The sequence below is a fragment of the Apteryx mantelli genome, chromosome 6 (genome assembly GCF_036417845.1).
Source record: "Apteryx mantelli isolate bAptMan1 chromosome 6, bAptMan1.hap1, whole genome shotgun sequence".
Lineage (NCBI taxonomy): Eukaryota > Metazoa > Chordata > Aves > Apterygiformes > Apterygidae > Apteryx > Apteryx mantelli.
Window position 1 is genome coordinate 38404643 of NC_089983.1, and position 23775 is coordinate 38428417.

General features: G+C 41.7%; 1 protein-coding gene across 1 annotated transcript in view; it reads left to right on the forward strand.

Annotated features, from left to right (window-relative positions):
• Window positions 1–23372, forward strand: part of PDIA5 (protein disulfide isomerase family A member 5) — a 101971-nt gene extending 78599 nt beyond the window's left edge. Inside the window, exons 15-17 of the mRNA XM_067299308.1 lie at window positions 9812–9882; window positions 18987–19121; window positions 22174–23372. Of these exons, the coding sequence (XP_067155409.1) occupies window positions 9812–9882; window positions 18987–19121; window positions 22174–22254 (287 nt within the window). The 3' untranslated portion in view covers window positions 22255–23372. The remainder of the gene's footprint in view (window positions 1–9811; window positions 9883–18986; window positions 19122–22173) is intronic.
• The last annotated feature ends 403 nt before the right edge of the window (window positions 23373–23775 follow it).

Consider the following 23775-nt stretch of genomic DNA (forward strand, 5'->3'; position numbering starts at 1 on the left):
TATCAAAAATTATTTAAAACATGCTGAACAGAAAGAATCCATTTCAAGGCAAAAACCCTCGCAGTAAGGATTTTCTGGTTGTTGACCAAGGGAGAAGCTATGTCTGGGGCCTCCGATAATGAGGCTTCAAATCCTGCATGGGCTGGCATTGCAGAATTTCGATTTGTTAGCTCTGCTGGTTCCTTGTTTCTCCCATGTATTACTGGTGCTCTCGCTGCAGACTCATGCTAGCAACATGCCTTCCCATCAGTGTAAACAGTGCTGATGCTACAGAGGCCATTAATGGGCTGATTTTGGTAAGGGATAAATTTATAGAGCGGTCTTTGCAATCAGGCTGTCAGAGCTGCTGCTAGCCCTAGTGCTTGTGTTGAGGATATTAATTAGTACCAGGAGAACAGGTTTTAACCACGCTTAACTCAGAAGTTGAGGCACTTCACTGGACTGCACGTAGCTATGGCAGAAGTGCTCAGAGTAGAGACTAGCTCTAAAACTACAGAGTTACCACTGTGATCCTCAGCTTTGTTTGTGCTCAGCTGGGTGGTTTCTATCTGGAAAATCCCGGTGTTCTGGGACTGACACGTTAATTTTGTTCTGAATATAACTATTGCTCTTAACCCTCAGTCCGGTGGTTGCTTGCTGTACAGCTTTGCATCTTAAAGGATTGCTTGGTGCCAAGTGCCAGTTGCTGTCATGTTATTTGTAATTCACTGCAATTAGTTGTGTCCTTGCCTTTTACAGTGGATAAAACAGTCTAGGGATTTGGGGCTGGATCTTTCCCCTCTTCTCACCTTTGCAGTTTGCCCTGTTCTGATGATTATGTTGCTGCTGTTCATGTTTAAGGCTGTGGTTTCTAAAGATTTGGGTTTATGTATGCCCCTTCTCCTCTATATACCCACAACGTGCTACAGAAGTGATGCTAATGCAGTTTGCACAGAGAGAGTGCATAGGTAAAGCTGTATTTTTATTCAGTGCATGTTATATTCAATCTGTGAATGAGTATTCTTCAAGGGTTAACGAAAGAAAACAGCCAGTAGGTGATTTCTCTGCCAGTTTCATGCTATACAAACTTTTAACTAAGTAGGGTTTTGGAGACCACTAAGAGGGGATTCTGGGTAGCCACATGGTCGCAGACCACTTAAGGGTGTATTGTTCCTATCCCAAATGGTTGCAAGGCAAGCAGGGTAGTTCTGCTGTGGAGAGTAATATTTTTGTCCAAGATGCTCAAAAGCACTGAAGTAAATTGGACTCCTCGCTCCTGTTGCATTTCAGTAATAAGTTGGGTGCCTGTTGTTGTTTCACGGAGGGGGGAATTGCATCTTTTGCACCAATAGTAGATAAAATAATTTCTATTTGGCATTTGCACACCACTTCTGGAGTTCATGGGGCTGTGCAAACAACTAATATGTCTTCACAGCATCCATGCTATAATTGTGCCAAATACACTCTTCAGGAAATGAAGATAGAGAAATTGAGATTTGTCTGAGAGCAGCACGGTGAGCGCTGACAGCAGAGCTGGGGTTACTGCTCAGGAATTCCCAATCCCCTCAGCGCTGTGTGCGTTTCTATGGTGTGTGTTGGGAAAGTGGTTACGATCCCCTTTTCTCTCAAAATCAGGAAATAGGTTTGAAAGGAACCTTTTAAGAGATCTAGTTGATTTGGTACCCTAAAAGAGAGCCAGCTGCATTTAAATCATCTATCTAAAGATTTCCCTCAAAGTCCAGAGCAGAATATAAAGTTTCTTTTTAAAGTTGATAAAGTAAAAGTTCAAATAGCTTGGGGTAAAAAAAATCAAAACCCACCAGCATGTTGTGAAATTGGTAGTAGGTTGCCTGTCATTGCTGAGAGTAGAGGGGCAAGCCCTGGTTGACCTGATGCTTAACTGAAAACCTCATGACCTTTTTCAAATCCTCCTCCTCTCAATTATTAATATCTTGTGCCTTGGGAATATGATTATGTTGTGTGTCAGGTCATGTCATAAAATGAGCTTTGGTTCCAGATATTCATTAAAAGGCCCTCCAGTTCTGTACTGGTAGAACAAAAGCAAATTAACCTCTCAGTAACATCTCCAAATGCCTTTCCTCAAATCTGCCCGTGGTTACAATAACTTGTGTGACTGCACGAATTGTGTTGGTTTAAGCAGTATATCCGTTTTCAGCTTCTTATCTCTGCAGTTACTGTCCGTGGCCTGTCTTTCCTTGACTGACTGAGTAATATTCTTCTTTTAATTCTAGTTAATCACTTGGAACTCTGGAAATGGAAACAGGCTTTGCTTTACTCTGCAATCTGCAAGCTCCTCTGTTTGCTTTGATTGCTGCACACTGCTGCTTTCGCTTGTGCGGAATTGTAGTCATTTGAAAGCCAATAATGGAGGCCCCTATCTGCCCCTGTTATTTAGACGGTGATTATTTCGAGCAGGGGCAGGGAATCAGCCAGTCATTCCCCTCTGCAGTTTGCACGCCGAGGGCTCCATCCTGCCAAGCGCTGAGCACTCGAGGTCCGCGCGGCTCCGCGGTCAGCACCTAGCCACCATGCTCCCTGTCAACGACAATTTTGAACCCGGAGAGTCACTTACTCTCTTCCTGACTCCATTTAACCTTGGCTGTAATGAAAGAGGGGGATAATCACGTCTGCCTCTCTTAGGGGCAATTTGAGGCTTAATTTATTGATATTGGTTAAAGCATTTGAGATCACCCGTTGAGAGGTGCTAAAGGAAGCTGAGGGCTGACAGGGGAGAGGAGCCCTCCTGTGCGTGCGGAGGGTTGAGCACAGGCGGCACAAATGCCACAGTCTCACAGACTGGTAGCTTTTCAGATCTCCCCCTCTGAGGAGTTGGTCAGGACTTTGCTATGAAAATACTAATAGTTAAAATCAGTAAATTTTTTATGGAAGCAATCTACAGCATTAGAATTTATGCATGTTTAATCTATCTATCTGAAAAACATCTCATGTAAAATAAATGCACAGAACTTTTTTACTTTAGTTATCACATCCTATTATGTTACAAGACGCTAAAAGCAAACGCAGAAACAAGTTGGGTGAGGTTGTACATGTTACGTATTAATGGTGGGCAAAAGGTATGGGCTAGCGCTCTCTGAAGTCGAAATACCCACTCGGCACTGATGGAGCCGGGGTCAGGAGGGACCTCCTGGCTGTAGGGCAGGGATGTCACGCTGCGGGCACCTGGACACTCGCCACCAGCTCAGGGACAGCAGAGCCATGTCACCTCTGGAGCAGGTCCTCGCCAAGGGCAGGCTGCAGTCGAATCGGGTGGGCAGCCACCAAGTGGAAGCATTGCTTTTAGAAAACCATTCCCTTCCAAATCAAATGTCGCCAGGGATGGGGAATGTGAATTTCTTGTCTGAATTTGACCGGCTTCTGCTGCCAGCTAGCTTTGGAGGTTACTTAGCCTTTGTCACCTAGCGAGCTCTTCTTGATTTCTGTCACTTCTTAGCCTTTGGATTTAAGCTGTTGACTCTCTGAGCTTCTTGACTTCCTTTGCCATGAAACATGCCTTCCAGTCCTGTTGTCTTTCTGGCAGGTCTTCTCTGAGCACCCTCCAGCTTTTGAACTCATTCTTGGTTTGTGGACCCAAAACTACAAGCAGTATTTTGGAGATGCCGGGTATAGAGGCCCTCTCCACTCCTACTTGCTATTTTCATTTATGCATTCAGTGAAGTTCCTTTTGACAGCTTCATCTTTTTCTTTTAGAGGTATATTGCTAGTATTGTTTGGATTTCTTTTGCTTTTAATATATTTAAAGCCGCTTATATACTTAAAACATCATTATTAGCTCTGCTGGCAGTAGATACTGCTTTGATGTCCATTTGCTTCCTTTATCTATTTTGTACAAATTGTTAGCTTTTGATTTATATTCATTAAAAACAGCTTCACCTTCTATGTGCTATGCTAATACAAATTCCACTCTTCTAAGAAAACTGAATTAACCTTGTATTGTTCAGATGTAGAGAGGTTATATTATATCACTTGGCTTTGTAGTTTCAAATTAAAGCATAAAGTAACTTAAAGGCCCCTTTTCATATTTAAGCAAATAGAAACCTGTCTTTTCAATATGGAACTTGATTCCTTAGGCAATTCTGAAAATTTTGCACAATTTTATTTTAAATTTAATAAGGTGAATATTGTCCAACAGGGTGCATCTGTTTCACACACTGTGTTGGAGACAGCTTTGTAATTGCCATCTGGTCCTAATACTTTTCTACATTGGAGTTTTAAGAATGTCTAAGTTTTTCTTTTGTGCTTTTGTCACCTCCTCACACTTCACTTGGTTAAAAAAAAACAGAAACTCTGGCCAATGAAAAAAATCTCCCTTTGAATCTAGTAAAGATATGCAGGTTATTCACTTGACTGTTCCATTTCTTTAAAACCATCTTGGCATCCCATCTGCATCCCATGGGGCCGTGCAGTTACGGGGAATGTTTACAATTATGGATACAGTATATTATTTCTGGAGTTTTAATGAATTACTCGCACAGCATATGCTTGATTACTCTTATTTGGGGGCAGTGTGCGCTTGTTTTTTAATACCAGTTTTGTGTTTTTCTTATCTTACCTGACAAATGTTTTATATTATTTCTCCTCAGTCCGATTTTTGTTCCCACCCACCCACCCCAAAAAAATCAGTTTGCAAGGAGACGTTAGTACTTAGTAAATTTTTCTATTTGCATGTGTAATAGCTTTGTTTTAACATCATCTGCACAAACTTTTTGTGGCATCGTTTTAGGAAACCCTATCCAGCTTTACCCTGCAGTTCTTCAAATTTGATCCTAGTCTGACATTTGGTATTTCTCAGAGTCCTCAAGCCTGTGGTTCAGTGAGGATGCATCCTGCTTTTATGCCAGCCTCTTCCAACGCTTTTCTGTGTTCAAACCAAAGCCTGTTCATTGGTTCCTTCCTCAAAACACCGTGAGAAGATGCCATACCATGCAGTTGTTCCTGCTATCAGTAAATTCAGTCCACACAAAATAAGCCGGGCGGTGTATTTTCCATCACTTCAGCTCCCATGAAACACTGGCCTTAAATGCCTCTAGTTAGCAGAGATTTAGCCTGACTCCCTCTCCAGCCCACAGTGATAATGGGTCTGAATGAAGCCTGCTTCCTTACTTGATTTCCCTCATCTGTTGTTCGGCACACATTCCTCTTGGATTTTCACCCAAAGCAACAGTATCTTTCATGTACTAAATAAGTCCAGAACTACTTAGTTTTCAAGGTCAGAAAATGTGACTGTCCCCCCTGTGACTGTACCACAGTGTGCCTTATCAAATTTATGGTGTGAATGGGGGGAAAAACACCTGTAGAAATCACTCAGTTGCAGTAAAATTTTAACTTTGTAGTGCAATGGTAAGTAAAGCCTAGGACCCTTCTGTTGCAGGTGTTCTCGTACAGATCTATGGACCTGTGGTTTAAAGAGGCCGATCTGCTGGAAGGCTTCAGTGGTCGGGCAGAGCAGCTACTGCCGTGTTTGCGCACCGCAAGCCGGACGGGAGGGCCTCTGAAGCGCAAAACTTTGAGCACAGAGACAGCTGAGAACATCTGGCCAGAGCTGTAATAAAGTTGTATCATTTGCAGATCAGGAACGGAGAATAGCCTTAACACATGCTACTGCATGTACATGAGACTTCAAGCCAGGCTCTCTTGTTCGCCTGCCAGGCGATGCAAGTGTGTTTCTGCATTAGGAAATGAAGTTAGCTCAAGATTTTCAAGAGTGATTAGAGGTTTTGAGAGCCAGTGTTGGGATCCTGTGGAAAGGCTGGATGTTCCAAGAGCAGGTTTCTTTCAGCTTTCTCAAGTCAGGCACAGGAAATTACTGTTCACTTCACATCTGCTGTTAACCCTGATGAGATCAAATTTGACAGTGATCTAAAAATGAAGAAAGAACAATTGGTAACACAAAGCGCTGGTGCCTATGTTGGAGGGCTCTGCTCCCAGAATAGTCAGTGCTACTTCCAAAGCTGCTCTGGTGGAAGTCCACCACTTGGCCTCAGAGGGAGCATGTGCTTCTACTGTAGCAACTGAATTATCTAACTGCAATGAAACGGGATGCATCTTCCCACTTCCTTAGTCTGCAGTGACTCACTGTCCTATACGTACCACCAAGAAGGGAGTAGAACCTTTTGATCCTTGACACCTTATCTGCACCTTTAGGTGCCTCCAGTTCAATCACTTTCCATTGCAGCCCATCTGGAAAATCCTTTCCAAGGAATCTGCACACTTTCCTATCTTCATATACGCTTTCCTCTCTTCATCTACCAGGCACTGTATATTTCCTTTCTTTTCACATTCAAATCTTGAGGATAGTGTTAACACTTAAAATAAATGTGTGATAGTGGGTGTGAAAAGGGAACGGGAAGAACAAGTTTTCCGTCTGTCAAAATGAAGACATCAACCTCTGCTTTTATTTTTTTTGCCATGTGTGCTTTAAATAGAATGACTGAATTGGGTGTCTTCCAAGTGTTTTCTGCATTTGGCAATCGTTTTAAGTTGTAACAGATGAAGTTCTGCTATTCCATATGATATGCTCCTTCCCCCTTTTTTTGGTGACTCCTTGAAACTCCTTGGGAATACAGCACAGCGTTCACATCTGTTCTGTGGATAGATGTCCAAGACTAACAAAATGCCTACTGGACTTGGAGTTAACTCTGCCAAAAGCCATATGGTTGTGTTTTGGTTTTGCAACCACAGTGCAGTAAAGAAAGGAGGCTGGGCCAAATGAGAAATGAAGGGAGGAGGGATGGAGCTTCAGATCAGTAAATGAAGGTAACTTTTGAAGTTTGGTATCAGAATGGGAAGATAAGGAGGAGATCAGAGAAGCAAAAGTACAGCTGTGAGCATAGATTCCTTTATTAGGTGTTTTGAATTACATGGTACTCACCTCCTCTGTGTAGTGCTCTTGACCACAACCTCAGAGCATATTTGGTTTTGCCCTACCTTTTTCAAAATACCATAACAATCTAGATAATTTTGTGCTTCCGTCTGGCCTTAAACAATATGCATCCTTGCTGAGAACCATGCTCAAAGCCCTTCTGATGCCGCCTACTGAACACTGTGCGGCAGTAGTTGCTTGCTAGGATGGAAGGAGCATGGAACAATTGCTGGCACTCCTCTGAGAAGTTACCAGCTAAAACTCTGGCACTCTGACAGTTTTCTTAATGGCCATCTGTTGGCCATTGTAAAATGACCACTTGCATTTTTAATAGCAATTGAACTTTTCTGTGTCTGAAGGAACATGCTTGTTGTTTCACATTTGGGTCTCCTTGAAGAATGTGGCTCACAGAAAGCTCTAACCTGCTGCAGCTTCACTAGGGGCTTAGAGTGAGAATTTACCAAATGCCCTGTCCTCTACAGATCCAGCACACGGGAGGCTGGAAAACCTGTTGACCTTGATGTGTTGTAAAGGTTTTGGGGCATGGGGTGGGGGAATAGGAAGACCTGAAGTCTTGTATTTCTCTTGCAGTATCTTTTACTGAGGGTTTAAAATTTGCTGTTTGGTGAAATCTAAATCTCAAGCTCAGGATCATGAGTAGAAAGAGGGCTCTGAAAGGTTTAAGCCTTTGTGTTTTTGTGTAACAGCTGGGCACACTTTCCTGTAAACTGTGGTGTTTAAAGTTATGGGCTAGGAGAAGTGTTACTGTTTTAGGGGTGCCTGATTTTTCTCATATTTTGTCTCTGAAATTGTTTTTCAGTATTGTCACTGACAATACTGAAATTCTGATTTATTTTTGTAGAGCAATATTAACAGGCCAACTGAGGCTGTCACCCCACAGTACAGGTTATTATACAAAATGTGTCAAGAGACAGCCCTGACCCGAAGGCTTTTCTGTTCAGGCAGATAGGACAGGCAAATGGTGGGAGAGAAAACAGGTCACCGAAATGGGTTGATGGACATGGGAGCAGTGCCTGGTAGCCTGGAGCGCTAACCTCCTTCTCCTCCTCCTCCTCCTCCTTCTCCTCCTCCTCTTCTTTTTTGACCGTTTTCTCTCTGACAAATGCCAAAATGCTCAACAAAGTTAATAGTTTGCAAGCTGCAGAGGACATGCACTATCTCCCACTGAAACACAGCTGCCTTGAGGATAGACCACTGCTGTCACCATGCTGCATGAAGAGTTTGCGGCTGTTAAGGTGGCTTTGTGGAAAGCCTCAGTTTCTTACGAATTGTCCTTTTGACTTTCAGTGGGATTTACTTGTTAGTTACTCCATAGACTTTCAGTGGCATTTATACCCTTGTGTGTCATTTCAGTGCTTTTAAAATTCCATTCTGGAGAAAAAATACTCTAAAATTCAAAGCAGTGCATGTAAGCAATGCAGTTGCATTTTGGCTGTGATGAAAGGGATGTGCAGCTTATCCTTTGTGAAAAGGGTTGCACGGCATTTATGCGGAGATAACTGTTTTTCTTGTCACCTAAAAGATGGTGCATTTTATGAGACAGCAGCTTTAAGCCTCCTAAGAGGGTGTTTGTTCTGTACTGACTTAAAAATAACACGGCCACTTGTTTACCAGTATTTTACAATGATGCGCAGCAGTAACATAAGCTATAATTGGAGCTAGTGAGCAATTCGCCTGTGCTTTGTTTTATTCTTATTCAAAAGTAATAGCAGGATGAACTTTTGTGCCTTTGTTAGAATTATACAGGCTTGACAGAAGTTTGTCCATTCTCCCCACCCCCCGCATCTAAGCAAAAAAAAAAAAAAAAAAAAAAGTCCTGATAGTTTGCTTGGGTACAATCTTTTTACACTAAGTTTGGAAGAATAATTTGTTACCAATATGTAGGTGCTTTCCTTTTCAAAACCTTACTTAGTATTGAGCATTTTGAGAGTAGTTCAGATTAATCATAGACAATAAGCACTGCTTCTGAATTAAGAGTGCTCAAATCTGGATCTTGAATCAAGAGAGCCATTTGTTCCCCTTGGGTGGTTTCTTCTAAAACGTCTGAATAAATTCAGTATACGTTAAAGCAAGCAAGGGACAGACTGGCCTTTTGCGAAGACTGTTGTGGTACAAGCAAGTCTTGGCCAGTCTTCCACACAGAACTTTGGGTCTGTAAAACTCTTCTGGGGTTGCCAGTCCCTTCAAACCCTGCTGATGTGTTTTGTGGTAAGCAGAAGGGGACTAGAGAAAGGCCAACAGGAGTAATCTTAGCCTGAAGCTGGACCTCTGTCCTCTGTATGTGAAAGGTGCGTTGCCTGTTGGACTTGCTCTTCTCCTCCTCCCCTGTGATCCCAATGGCTTGGCTCTAAAACCAGCAATTCCCAAACACTTCTAAACCCTCATCTTGGTTTTTAACATGGAGTTTGTCTTCCAGCGACTTCCTTTACGATTCATTGTGGAGTCCCCTTCCTCCTCCTGTTCACAGCTGCCCTGTCTTTATTCCTGTTTCCAAATGTAGCTTGTATCTGTGGCAACAACAGTAATAACCTATGTGGTAATACCCACGAAGAAGGACGACAGCATGAAAATGGTTTGTCCGTTTGTGACTAGTGATCTTTCAATGCTCTTAAGTGACCAGAGATAGGGAAAAGACACTTGCACCATGGTCCCTCTATGGGATGTTGCTTAACTGTAAGTATACACTTAAACTGCTTGAAGTCAGATATATTTTAAACACATGCTTAAGTTCACGTAGCTGACAGATGGTCTATAGATGCCTAGTCCTGCTCTTCCCAGAACGAGAGAACTCTTACCTAGAGTTCTCTTCAGTACTAATTTTTCACTAATTCACTTATCTGTCTTGAGTTTGTCCCAGTATCTTATTTACCACAAATGTTCATACTGGTTTTTTCTTCCCGTGTCAAACAGGGTGCCCACACTGTAAAAATTCCATTCCGCATTTTACAACTGCTGCTGAAGTCTTTAAAGAAGATCGAAAGGTAACTTGCTGTTAATCACTTCTGAGATATTTAAGAACCTTTTCCACCATTTGTACTTTACAGGCTTTGCTTACTGATAAGGTTGTGGGCTTGTAGTTAAAGTTGCTGTTAAACTAATAGAGATGTATCTGTATCTTAAGGGCTATATCTTTTGTGGTCAAACTGAGTTATACTTTTAACCTGTTCTCTGTTTCATTTGTTGTCTTTCTGTTTAATTCTTTGTGTGAGAATCCTTTTCTATGAAGCAAAACACTTTTATTAATCTTTCAGTGAGAAACAAAGATAACTTGCATCTTCTCCATTACCTGTCAGGTTTTGTCAATTGTAAATGGAGTGTGTGTGGAGAAACCACAAGCTGTGTGACAGATCCAGAAGGCCTCATTCATATAACTAATCTTTGCTTGTATAAATACAATGTATTTATGTGAGTTGGCTGGGATGCTGTGCCCTTCTAGGTCCCTTATGCTTCTGCCTTGATCATACATCTGGTGGCTGAAGCACACAAGCTAATTCCATTGCATCAGCTGGGCTATTTTAACTGAGTGCATGCATATCTGGGATTAAAGAAAAAACGTTATCTTACACCTGACATGTTACCTTGTGCCTTGCGTTTCTGCCAGACTAAAAGGATTTGCACAGTTAGGGCAACTCATCAATTTATAGTAACTTGCTCTGCTGTAATAGCTCAGTTGTATGGCCGTACACTTGAGAATCCTTCTCCTGGGGAATATTTCTCCCATGAAGTATTTCAGGTTGAGTTTTGATGAAATGTGTAATCCAAAAAAAAAGTATTCTGGATCCCCACTATGTTTTGGTCCCTTTATTTCTTGCTGTATTTTGAAATTCCACACCTTTTCTCACTCATTAAAATGATGAGAAAGAAACTGCCAAAGAGAGTCTTTCATTAATGCATTGAAGCACTTGGCTTACTTGAATCACCTGAGTCACTGGATCTAACCAGGTACCTCATTAGAAACCTGCTTATTATCTTTGGCTGAACTGTGTTTCATTCTGAACTCAGTATTTGTTCTAACTTCATGAACGCCTTGTATTTAGATGTGGCATGGAAAAGATTTGACAATTTAATAAGGCAGTGAAGGGCTAGCTGTGAAATAGCTGTACATTAATCTGCCCGCTACCATAAGAGGAAAGAATTTCGGTGGTGGTTTTCCTTCTTTTCCCCCATCTTTTTTGTAACTCACACAAGATGCATAGGAATGTCACGAGACAAATCATTCTTGTATCACTGAATGCATAAAATTAGAAGTCCATCACTTATGCCCTCTGGCACAGGTCGCATGTGGAAGGTTTAGAGGCACACAGCTGTCGGTTCTCTTCCTGCTATAAGTTTATGTGTTCAGATACCTTTTGGTTACTTGTTTGTTTCAAAGATCTCTACGAATGCATCCTTGTTTTCCCACTTTTCTCTTAGTTCTAAATGAAGCCTCTCTTTCCTAAACTCGTTAAAATTTCACTCAGAGGAGATGTGGCAATTGTACCAAACAATGTGCAACTTGCTTATTAGAGCCCCAGGATGTATTAGCAACCAATCTGAATCATAATGCAGATTTCTGAACATCAGGCAGGCTTGTGAAGCTTTCAGTTCAGACTGCAGAACGTTATGAAAGGACTCAAAGAGCAGAACTGTGATTGACGGTTGCAAATCTTGATTTCAGTTTAAGGCTGAAGTGGGGGGGGGGGTATAAAATGTAATGAGTTGGAACAGGAGAGCCAGTAGGGCATATTAAGGCTAGTACAGTTTCAAAGAGGTGTGTGCAGTTAGGGAAAACGATCTTATTCTGCCCCAGTGAGTTATGAAAGTGCCAGGGACTGCTTATCTAGGGAACCCTATTTAATTGTTTACAACCATAACCTGCCAAGGTGTTTCTTTCTGCCAGTTTGTGCCCTTGTGGAAAAGAAAATAAACTGATGTAAAACTCAGAAGGGCAGATGGCTATTCCCATGAACAGCACTGGGCATGTTCCCATGTTTCAGATTGACCTGAGCCTTAAAGCTTTGGTTAAGTTCTGTAGGATTTCAGACTTCTGTAAAATTGCTGCTTAAAGAAGAGGGAAGTAGTATTTCTTCTTTCAAAAATATGGAAACATTACTAATTTTCATTTTTAGTCCATAATAGTGGCTTTTATTCTTTTTCTGGAGAAATTTTTTCAATTTAACAGAGTATGGTAGCATTTAAACAGCATCTTCTTTTCAGTAGGGGTGGTCCTTTAATTAATGTTTATTTCTGCAGAAGCCAAAGAAAAATCAAAAACATTCCTGCCCTTAATGGTTATAAATGGTATCTTAAAAGGCAACCTTTTGGAGACTTTGAGTCTTTACATAGGAATTTTGAAGATGAGCAGAACTTAAAGCTGTTAAAATGTGTCTTTGGCTCTGAAAATTCACAGTAACACGGTGAATCTGGCGCAGAATTTCCCCCCGCACCCTCGTAGGGATGTGTGTGATGCTGAGTACTTTTTCCATCATCTGCACTGATGGAGTCAGAGTTTAAAAATGCAGCATTCAGAACATCGGCCCCAAATGTCAGTTCTTGTTGGCCACATCACTGCTGGTGGTTTTAGCAGAAATACTGAGTCTGTGTGCTTTCCTAGGGCAGCTGGCTGTGGCTATTGCAAAACACAGCTCTGGGTGTAACCAGTGAGGGCTCTGGCATAAATCAGGGCTCTGCATGTTTCCGTGTACCTGGAGGAATTCACTGGCCTGGGCTTATTGGTGCTGAAGAGGCTAGTCTAATGAAGCAGTTAGCATGTTGCTTCCAGTTACTTAACAAAAAAAAAAAAAAAAAAAAAAGGCATCTGGAGCATTCTTGCCTTGGGGAGCTGTGGCCTTTGCTTGCAGCTGTTAGGGAAAAGCCTTTGGCCTGTGCTTCACAGCTAGAGTTTTGGCAATGACCGGTGTATTTCAGAAAATGCAAATGGGAGGATTGTCACTGCTGAACATATTGAAGAGCATGAAGGCATGTTCACTAACTGCTCCAGAGACTTTCGAAAGGGTAGCAGCTAAATCTTCAAAAATCTGCATTCTGCCTTTTGGCTGATCCTAAAGTTCATCTTGAAGGAACTGATTTGTGAGGCTCCAATTTGGATTTGGAGAAGGAAAGCTATTGACTCTTCAAGGCCCCTCATTAACGAAACTCCAGAATTTCCTAAAAGGGGCTGCTGCTTGACCAATCTTCTCCAGTTCCACAGAAGGCTGTTCATGTATGTAAGCACTGATTTAAATCAAAGCACTGCAATTGGGATATAGTGAGTTTGTACAGAACCAGTTGTAGCAGACATTGTTGGAAAGAGAGCGACTTACTGGGTGAGTTGGTTTGCTAGCAGGGAGCTGCAATTCAGTAGTGAAATGGATAAGTCCCCAATGCATATGGAGCACCAGTTTTGCAAACGTTTTTAGATTTGAAACGTGGTTTACAGTTACGATACCAACCAAACCTTTGTACAGAGTCATCCAAATGAGTTAGTATTTGAATTAGGCCAAGAATTTGAATTGTATTTGCTTAAATAGCATGTGTTGAATTTCTTTTTAATTAGACTCATTAAACATGGTAACATTAGTACTGTACATTATGGTGACTACTAATGGATCTTCCCTTTGCAAGTAGACCTACTTTGAGAACAATTGATGAATTGCAGCTATGGTAATGCTGCTAGTGTACATCAGGGCATCTACTAATGAATCTTGTGTTTGCAAGGCCATTCACGTTGAAAACAGTAGCTGAATCACAACAAGCCTTAGCAGGCTAGCTCATAACTGCTGTTAGGATCCATAACAGGTAATATAAATAGAACCCTGTAGAGTAATCCTAGAAAAGAGTGTGCATCTGTCTTATTCATAGATGCTTTTAAGACGTTTGGCAACAACAGAGTTTGTCATCTGGAATTGACTGTACTCTAAAACCATTGCTTGGTATCATTCATTTCCATGCTGAAAATATACTTTTATTTTAATTTTTTTAAGTTTATCATGTGTCATTCCTTTCTTGAATCAATATTCAGTTAGTTATTCGCTTTCATTTTCATAACAAAAGTCAATATTAGCTCCAGCAGAGATTTATTTCCTTGAATCAATAAACTAGTGTGTGGTGGCACATATTTTAACAGGAGAGCAACTAGGATTGCAGGAGGTATTTTTAGTGTATCATCACATGATGATTGGGAGACAAACTGTTAAAAATGAAAGGAATTTAAGAATCAGAAAGGGGGAGTTACCTGAAATGTCAAGGGATCCCACTTTCAATTTTCTACACATCCATTTGAACTGCTAGATGTAATTGTGTTCTTTACCTGCAAGATCCCTCTAGAACAAAGAGCTGTTTTGTAATTCTGCTGGAACTGCGATGCCTGATGTATGATTATATGATGCTGCAAATACTTTTTTCCTTCTAACACTTCCGTGGAAAAAAATAAGGTGTCATCCTTCTGTTACAGTTGTGGCATGCAGAGATCAGTGGTCGCATTTTCAGCAGAGCACCACTTCTATTTAAGCACCTAAATTAAAACTTCTGATTTTTGCAACAGCTCAGCATTCTTGAAATTCAGACCACTTCATCTGAATGATATGCCACGCTCTATTTCCTCTTTAAGAGCTCTTCAGAGCTGGTCATACATCAGTCACTTTCTAAAGCGGTGCAGAGTGAAGTTGGCAACTCTACAGTTGAGCTTCCACTTCTTTGGTAAAACTGTAACGCTGCTATAGGACTTTCCTATTAGGACAAAAATATTTTCCAGTCCCAGATGCTGCTAGAGTCATGTGAACTATGCTGACTCTGAAATACAGGAGAAACGCATGCTAGCCTGGTATCCTAGTAAAATGTGACTGGTAAAGCTACATAGCAGTTGTGTGAAGCTACCAGTAACATCAAGAGTGCTGGATGTCCTCCAACGAGTTTCCTCTAGGGTCCAAAGTTTTCCCGCTGATTGTCTTTTCATTTGATAACTGTTTTGTTCTTGTGACAGTTATTAGCTAGGGTGGTGATAAACCTGAATGGCAGAGCCTCTGGGAAAATAATTTTGATGCATCCTCAATATTTAAGGCAGTGCAGCTTTGGGTTATGGAGAATCCATAACCCTGTAGAGTTTTGTGAGTATTGCAGAAATAGCACTTACAGTTTTTCTTGTTTTGTTTTGTTTTCTGTATTTCAAAATGATTTTTCGGTTGATTGTCCCTCTGGCTACAGGGAAGTTTAACAAGGCCCAAGAAATTAAATGTTAGCCCTAATAATCAAAAGCTACTCAAAATGCAAACCTTTCTTCTAAAAACTGCTGTTATGCTAGTTTTTTTTTTAATTTTTTCTTAATGAACAAATATGTATGTAAGAGTCTTGCCATCGGTGTCAGGAGAGTTTCCTGCTGTCACAGATTTGTAGAATTTTTTTCTCTTGATGAGGAAAAATTTGTACAGAATTCATGAGAGATGATGCAGAGTTCCTTGGCTGCGGGATATATTTCATGGATGTCATATGCTTAATCTGTCTGAAATTTTTGGTTAAAATATAGTTGTTTTGACGAGGTAGCACATGTATCTCTTGCTAACCTATGCTTTCCAGTGAACCTCCATGCAATTTGTTGCTGATGGTTAAATTTGAAGATCATTTCTGAGAGTAATGTTCCCCAGAAATCTTTAACCAGGTTGGGGCAGAGGTTTTGTGGGGGTGAGTCATTTTTCCTCACTCAATTTTCTTCTTTAATGACACAGAAAAACTAACCATTGATAAGAAGATTGAGAGTGAGAGGAAGACTGCCCTGCAATGTATCACTGCTCACTTGAGACAGGACTCAAGCAAAGACATTTTTGGGGAGCGGTGGGCTGCTGCTTTTCATGTGCAGTATTGCAGTGTAGTCATAAAGTGATTCACCCTAACTAAAACTACTGTAGGAAACTTCTCCATCAGAAGTGGAGTTTGTGTTTTCATGGACCATGGATATTAATCAGAATGAAGCAAAGGGCATCAGTTCTGTTTGCTGAAATTCTTGTATGTCTTGGAGTTCAGTTGTCTAAAACTGACAGAACTGAGATTAGAATTGTTCCTCAATCTAGAAATGTGTTTTGCTGCAAGAAGTGTTTTTCAGCATTACTTTTCTCTTTTGTAATGTACTGTATTTGATCTTCCACTGTGAGACAGGCAAGACAATTAGAACTGATGCTATGGTAATGAGTGCATAGAGACAGTAGCAACCTCTATATTTAGGCTGCCTTAACATTTCCGCTCTAAAATAATCATGCAAACTCTCCTAAGTACTCTTACTCTGCTCCTGTTGGCAGCAGGCATTTGAAATCCAGCCCCAGGATACAGTCTTGGGAATTAGACGTCTCTCTGAAATTTTGCTCAGGTCTGTATGAGTCGCAAGTTTTTTGAAAATTGCCATTTCTCTTCTCTCAGTGGCTGTAAAAATAACTGAATGTGAATGTTCTGCCGAGCTGGGCTCAAAATGACATTTGCAGGAGCAGCAGCGAGTCCGTGGGGCTGTGCGGGAGCTTGCATCAGGAACGCTTCAGAGCATGACAAACCATAGGAGCGTCCTCCACCCCCTACCCTGGGTGTAGGATGCGTCCCTTACTGTCAGGTCTACCAGGCAGGCATACCGGTAGGCTAACGTGGCTCTTGCAGGCAGGCTTGGAGCAGGATCTCTGTGCACTATTGCACTGCACGACAATGCAGATTTACCAGCTTAGATTTTCACATGCTGCAGAAGAGAGCTGTACCTCAATCAATCTACTAAGCATTTCGTTCAGAAGCCACCTTCTTATATTCCATTGCTCACCTGTTTTGAGACAGCAAATATATGCTGAACAGGGTCGTCAGTGGCTTATAGCATACCGTTCCTCCACTGTGCCCTCTCCTGGGCTTCGCTGGAGAGTCTTGTCACAAAAGCCTTTTATAAATGGAATTGGGCTTTTTGGTCCAACCAAGGGCAGTCTTGATGTTTCCACAGAGATAGAGACAAAGAGGCTTCTCTTCCTTCCAGTGTCTTAATAACTTATCTTCCTAATCTCCACGGCATTATCTGAAAACAGACGGGTCATCGGTCATGACAGTTTTGCGCCTCAGACCAGCTACAAATATCCAGATGAGCACACATACACCTTCCCCTTTTTTTGGCCATAATCTCTCCCCTTGTGATATTTAGAGTACTAAGAAAAACAGTTTGTTTTATTCTTCCTGTTTTCAGGGAACCAGGACTTCCAGTATTCTCTGTGAATTAATACTGTGACATCAAAAAATGTTAATCTCCCTTGCAAGTTTTCCTATATACAGAAATAACCCAGAGGGCTCTAAATTTTGGCTAGCTGCTAAGGTCAGGAAGGCATAAATACTTGGATGAAACCTTTTTGCTGTGTATTATTCCTAACCTTTTTTTTAACTGACCCTGAATGAGTAGAAGTTTTTCTGTTTACCAAAAAAAAGGAAGAAAAAAAGTGTGATCATACTTACTTTTAACAGCTCTCAAGAGTCCTGTTTCTGTAATAGCCTTATTAATGTTTAAAACAGGAAAACAGAAACCAAATATTTAAGGTAAGAACATTGCACAGTTGATATAGTGCTTTCCATCTGAAGATAGACCCAAGTGAGATCTTACTGAGCATTGTCTTGTTAAGCTTTCAAAGCCAAAACAAAACAAGCAAATTAACTGAAGTTGGCTTTGCAAATCTGTTTAATTGCTGCTAGGATAATGAGATCAGGTTTTGTTGTTTTGATGGTGTCACCATGAAACTGGAGGGCACTGGAATATTAAGTGATCTTTTAATTATGGAAGAACGGTTCAACTGCAACCCTAAAGTCATGCGAGCAAAAGGTATTTTGCAGATTACTTGAAGGAGGCTTGTGGAATGGAAATTTCAAGTTAAGATGTAGCTGCTATGAAATTAGCACTTGATACACTGGAACCCACAATTGCAGAAATCCCTCCTCTAATCTGTTGTTTCTTTATGTAGCTTGTACCTAAACCTGCTTGCTTTTCAGCAAAGCATACCACGGAGTTGTGAAGGCAAATCTCATAAACAGCAAAATAAGTTTAGAGCTGTATCTGCCATTGGAAGAGTCGGTGTGAAATCACAGCAGAGGGCTAGGCTGCTGTAAGTAAAAGTCTGTGAACTGCATTTTGCCTTAACATCAAAAATGTTAAGTGCAAGCTCATTCTCAATAATTTGTAGATTCAGGTTTCAAATGTCAGATGCCCTAAACTAGGGTTAGCCTGAGCTGATGCTGTAGGGCTCCAGGGCTGTGCTTCCTCACGCCGTCTCTCCTGAGGCAGGCAGGGAAGGAGGGTGTTGCTGCGCTGTAAACAGGCTGAGAGCATAGCAGCCTGTTTCTTACTGACGGTTTGTTTGTGTGACAGTAGCATCTAGAGGTTTCAAAGGGAATTGGAAGCCCGTTCTGCTAATGGCTGTACGTAACGTACAGTCCCTACCTCAAAGGACACACCGAAAAAAAGGTGGGAAAGGAAATACATAGACCGAGGCTAAGACTGCAAGCAAGCAACTTAATTCCCTATTTGCGCTATGCAGAAGACAACGTTCTGGCTCCTCACCCATCCCCATTTGACCTTGGGAGAACTGAGTAGAGTTCACTAAAGCTATTTGGGGTAGAAATCATTAATCTGTTAATAGCCTGTATAAGTGATCAGCCATGATTGTCCATGAACAGAAGAGGTACCATCTCCAGGCGTTTGTCACGTCACAGGAAGCAGGTTGCATTAGGTGGGTCTTCACTGTTTGTCACTTAGCACCAAAGCACAGGAAAAATATGGCTAACATAGCACTTAACGTGGAGATTAGGAAGGTGATTTTCTACTCTGTGGCTCGAACACACCTTGCAGCTGCGCAGGCCAGATGCTGTGCAAGGCAGTGCAGTGCGCCGCTTCCTCAGGAGGGACAGAGCTCTGCCCTTATGTTCATGTGGCTTGACCTGATGATGACCACCTGATCTTCCTCCACAGCTGAGGGGTTACAAAAGCAGTTGCACTTTTGGCAGAAGACACAAGTGTCTCCTAGTGCTAGGTCTAAGCTGCAACAGCAGCTTTGCCACAAAGTGGAGTTTTGCTTTGTCTTCTACTGCCTTATGCTGCTTTTTTGCGTTTCAGATTGCCTACGCTGCGGTGGACTGTGCCAAAGAACAGAACCATGACCTGTGCAAGCAGGAGGGGGTTGATGGCTACCCCACCTTTAACTATTACAACTATGGGAAATTTGTGGAAAAATATACTGGAGAGAGAGGGGTAAGTAAAAGCAAGAGTCATCATCTGATAAAGGGAGGAAGGTCTCCTCTGCCTGTACTGCCTCTGCAAATGAAAGACATAGAGTGTGTTTCTGTCAGGCTGAAAAGATGTTTAACTGCTTCTGTTACTAACTTACATGGATGAATCATTGTGTACCACACCCCTATATATCTCCGTGTTGGGAACATACTTGGTCTATTTTGGGAACATGAGAAGAAAAAGGAGTGGATTTGGTATTGCTTTGTTACATATTTTATTCTTTAAGCTGAAGCCTGCAAGTGAACGTGAACCAAGTGAAAGTGAAGGATTTATTGCATGGGCTGCTGTTGGGTGCAGAAAGGCCAGAAAATGTATAAGTTGCTCCTCTCAGTTCTGGATCTGGATCTCTTATATACCGCAAATGTATTAATAGTTTCACCAGTCTGCCAAACTGTGACAGACCATTGGTTTTATAGCAAGGCCAAAACTGTCCTTTGAAGACTGGGGGAAGCTAAATAGCTCATCCTCACTGAATCAGATTTACTCCTGGAGCTCAGGGTTGGAAGACCAGTCGTGGCATCTAGCTCCTGGGCTGAAATTTCCCTCTCGTCCTCCTGTGGCCCGCTAATGGTATGCTATGAGTACAGTGGGCAGAGATGGCACAGTGCCTTCTGTGGTTGTAAAATGCCAGAGAATAAGGAAGCAATCTAGTTATTTGTGTGCATTCTTTGTCATAATCTCTTAGAGGGATGTTACTTCTCAGCAGTGATTGATCACCTAGAGGTACTAGGGACTACAATGAAAAACATGGGGTCTTCAAACCATCCAGTGATTATTTGCTAAAAGAGCCTTGGCTGAAAGTCGTTGCTGCTATTACAGCTCACCAAATTATAGAGGAACATGAAGAAAAAAGCCAAATTCTCAAGTCTTTTGGCAGTCAGGAGCTTAGGGAAGTCTTCATGGAGCTTTGCCTCCCACTTTTTTCCAGCTTTAGGACCACAATAATTACTGTACTGATCCAGGCGTTGTTAATGGATACTGTGTTTAGCACAGATTGTGTATCTTTTATTAAGGGTAAAGATGGGTGCAGTAGCCAACAAGTAAAATTTTAGCCATAACATTCTTTGTAATTATTACCCATACTTATAGAAATTATATATGAAAGGATGGATCTGTTGTGGCTGATAAAGAAGTTAGCAAGACAGGAGTGCTCTGAAGCCACAGTAGTTGGGAGATGATTATCCCTGTTTTGGAAAATAGACTGGCTAATCCCCTGCATGCGGTCAACCCTTTATTGGGTAGAATTAAATTACCCAACAGAATGTCACAAACTCTTTGTGGTTGACAACTGTGTTCTCTCTCCACCTTTCCTGGGCCCTGTGGTCGTCTGCTCCTGCAGCATCCAGTTAGGTTTTGGTTCCTCCTATCATGGTAATGCTGGAGGCAGTACTCAGCAGAGGGCCTTCCATAGGGTTTCTAGGTCTGTTCACCTATCTGTTTCAGTGTCAAAGGATTGTGTTGTTAAAGGACTTTCATCAGCATGACAACAGCACTTGAAGCACCTCAGCCTACTGCCTCATACCTTGCAAAGGTCTCAGGAGAAAGCAGTAGGAGCCAGGGGACCTGTGGTCTGTTCCCGATTCTGCCACTACATTGGTACATGTCCATGAGCATTTAGTTCAGTGTGGTCCAGCTGGTGTAGTACAATTTCACATGGTCAAGGAAGATGGGAGGTGGTGTCCTCAGCTGCCACGGGAGCAACGTGATGTGCTAGAACAGGAGCCACGGCAGGTGGAGCAGGAGCCGTCAGCTCCCTGCTACTCTGCTCTGGAGCCCTGGCTACAGGGGCAGCACGACCCTCGGTGGTAGCCCCTAAGGGGTCCTCCACACCTCAAAGGGAATTGCTGTGCCAGAGCAGAGATTTTAGGGCACTTCACCCCAAGCAACTCAAGGGGGAGCCAGGACACCTTCCAACTTAGGTGTGCTTTTAATGGGCTCCAGATCCAGAGCTTTGAAAAGTGGGGTCCTCCTGTTGGAGCTAGTGATTGCCAAATGTCTTCAGATCATGGATGGCCAGAAGCTGTCACTTCAGTTTTTTCAATGTAAAAATAGTGAATTCTTTTTAGAAGAGCCTTTTATCATTCAACCCTCCCAAAAGCTTCCCAGCTTTTTTTTTTTTTTTTTTTTTTAAGTCAAACTTTTACTTCTGTTTGTTCTCTACCTCTCTGTATTTTCCTTTCTTATCACCAGCTTTCATTGGTGTGTTTCAGGATTGCTTAACAGTAAAAATGCGTCACATTGGGTGAGGTTATTTGCCTAGAGAGCTACAATGTTTGTGTACCAATGGGCAGTGTGTTCAAACCCAGGTGCCCGCACCATTACATCTTTGAGCCTTTTAAAATGCCTGTCAGGTTCTCTTGCCCTGTGCTCAGAGCTTTCCTTGGAGTCAGACCACAGGAACTGCTGGTGTTCAACAGCTTTGAAAATCGGAAATCGTAAGTTGTCAAAATACAGAGGGCAGCACCTAGGCATCCACATTTGAAATTGTTTGACTGTAATTTTGATACTGACTGGAAAAAATATAGTTCCCTTAATCTGAATGCTTGAAGAAGGAGTAAAATCATAAGCAGAATTATTACAGGATGAAGAACAGTGGTAAATGTGTGTACAGCCAACAAATGATATACTAACTACTTTTAAAATGACACATGCAGCATGAAAATGTGTTTGAGCTTTTTCAACAAAAAGGCATTGATGGCATTTCTAGAGACAGATTTTACCTTGTCTTGTGAGTTCCAGGGCTGCTTTCTCTATGTACCCCAACTCTTCAGAGTTTCTCATGAGAAATGGTCGAGTTTGGAGTCTGTGGATATTTCCCCCTTGCTTTTCAATGGAGCAGCATTGGACCAGAGTACCACATGATGAGGCAATGCAGAAGCAATAACTGTTTCCTAGTTTATGGTCTGCCACCTTCCTTCTGCTGGCAGTGCAGAAGCTGAAAGTGTTCTTGATGCATTGTTTTGGTTGTATATTTCTAAAAATATGACCCATATTTTTCTTTCTTCAAAAACAGGAGTCTGGATTCATCACTTTCATGCGAACCCTTAGAGAAAGAGACCATGAAAGAGTAGGAAAGAAGAAGGATGAATTGTAATTTCTGCCTCAAAGGAAGCTTTCCGCTGCACTGTGAATGGTTCCAGGTCTATCGTTACTGCACCTGAGACTTCACATACTCTCAAGACAGAGACTTTTTTTTATAAACAGCCATGGCCATTTTGTACAATTTTGAAATAAAGTGAAACCACTTGATTTTTAAAAGGAAAATAAATTAGAATGTTGCCATAGTGTTTTAAAGAAAACTTAGCATTTTCTCTCATGTTGTGAGACTATGCCCACTGACACTCCTATGCAATATTTTTGTAGTCTGTAGTGTGTCTGTAGGTGATATTGTTTGATGGGGTGATTTTTTTTTTTAAAGATATTACAGTACATGTTTAAAAAAAGGGGGGGGGGATGTTTTTTAAACCAGTGAAGGAAAGTGGGACTTGTAATAAACAGGTTTATCCAAATGCAGTTTCCCCTTCTTGTGAAATAGTTACACGTTCTTCAGTGAGATTTGGGGGAACAATTTTAAGGTGCTCAGGGATAAATAAAGTATCGGAGTTAATGAAGACATTAACATTGACCAGTTCAGATTTAGTGATTTCATTTTAAACTCTCTACCAGGACTGTTTACATACTTTTATAGAATGTATTGAGTTAATTGTGCAAAAATCGGCACAGCATGGATAAGATTCAAGCCAAGTCCTCCTTTTTTGGCATCAGTATTGTTAAATGCCCCTATAAATTACAGGAGGAGGAATTACATTATAGGCTACAGAATCACCATTAAAATTTATCATTGGGCCATACGAAATGTGTGTTGGAAAGTGTTATGTTTGACTGTTTTGATAAATGCATAATACTTTTGATAATGCAACAATTATGTATACTACATGTTTACATTCCAAAAGTTTGTCTGTGTTCGTATGTTGGATTTTTCCTTTTGCTCTTTTTAAGGAGTTGCATAAAGAATCTCTCTTTGACAAAGAGTCATCACTGTAAAAACTGTATTAGATGGAGCAGTCAAAGCTTGTTACACTCTGGATGCCTGAAAAAAAAGGTTATGTTGATCTGGAGGTGCTTATGTCTTCATAGGAGGGGTGAGGGATGGGCAGGAAGTTGTGATTCACTTTGAACTACAAATAAATTAAAAAAAAAATTAATCGTTAATTGGCCTCATCCAGCTTCTTTCCCGCTGGGCTGCCCGAGTGCAGACCCAGTGCCAGGGAAGCCCGGCGTCCGGGTGTGCTGCGCGGCACCGCGGGCCGCTCGCCTGTGCGAGGCTTGGCGCCCATCCACCCCAGCGCTCAGCGGGTGGATCAAAGAGCCTTTTGCAACGAAGAAATAACTATTTCTTGGGTCCGAAATCTTCCTTTTGCTCCTCAGCCTGCCAGTTGCATTTCCTTTTGCTGGTTTGGTTTCTCGGTGAAGCCCATGTTGATGGGCAACCTAGCGCTGTGCTGCTGGGAGGTGAAAGGCATCTTATCTCCACTGCGGTATCTTTTCCTCCGCTCTCTTGCCCAATTAGTGGCGCTGTACGTTTGGCACTCGTTAGGCTGCTGAAGCCATTAGT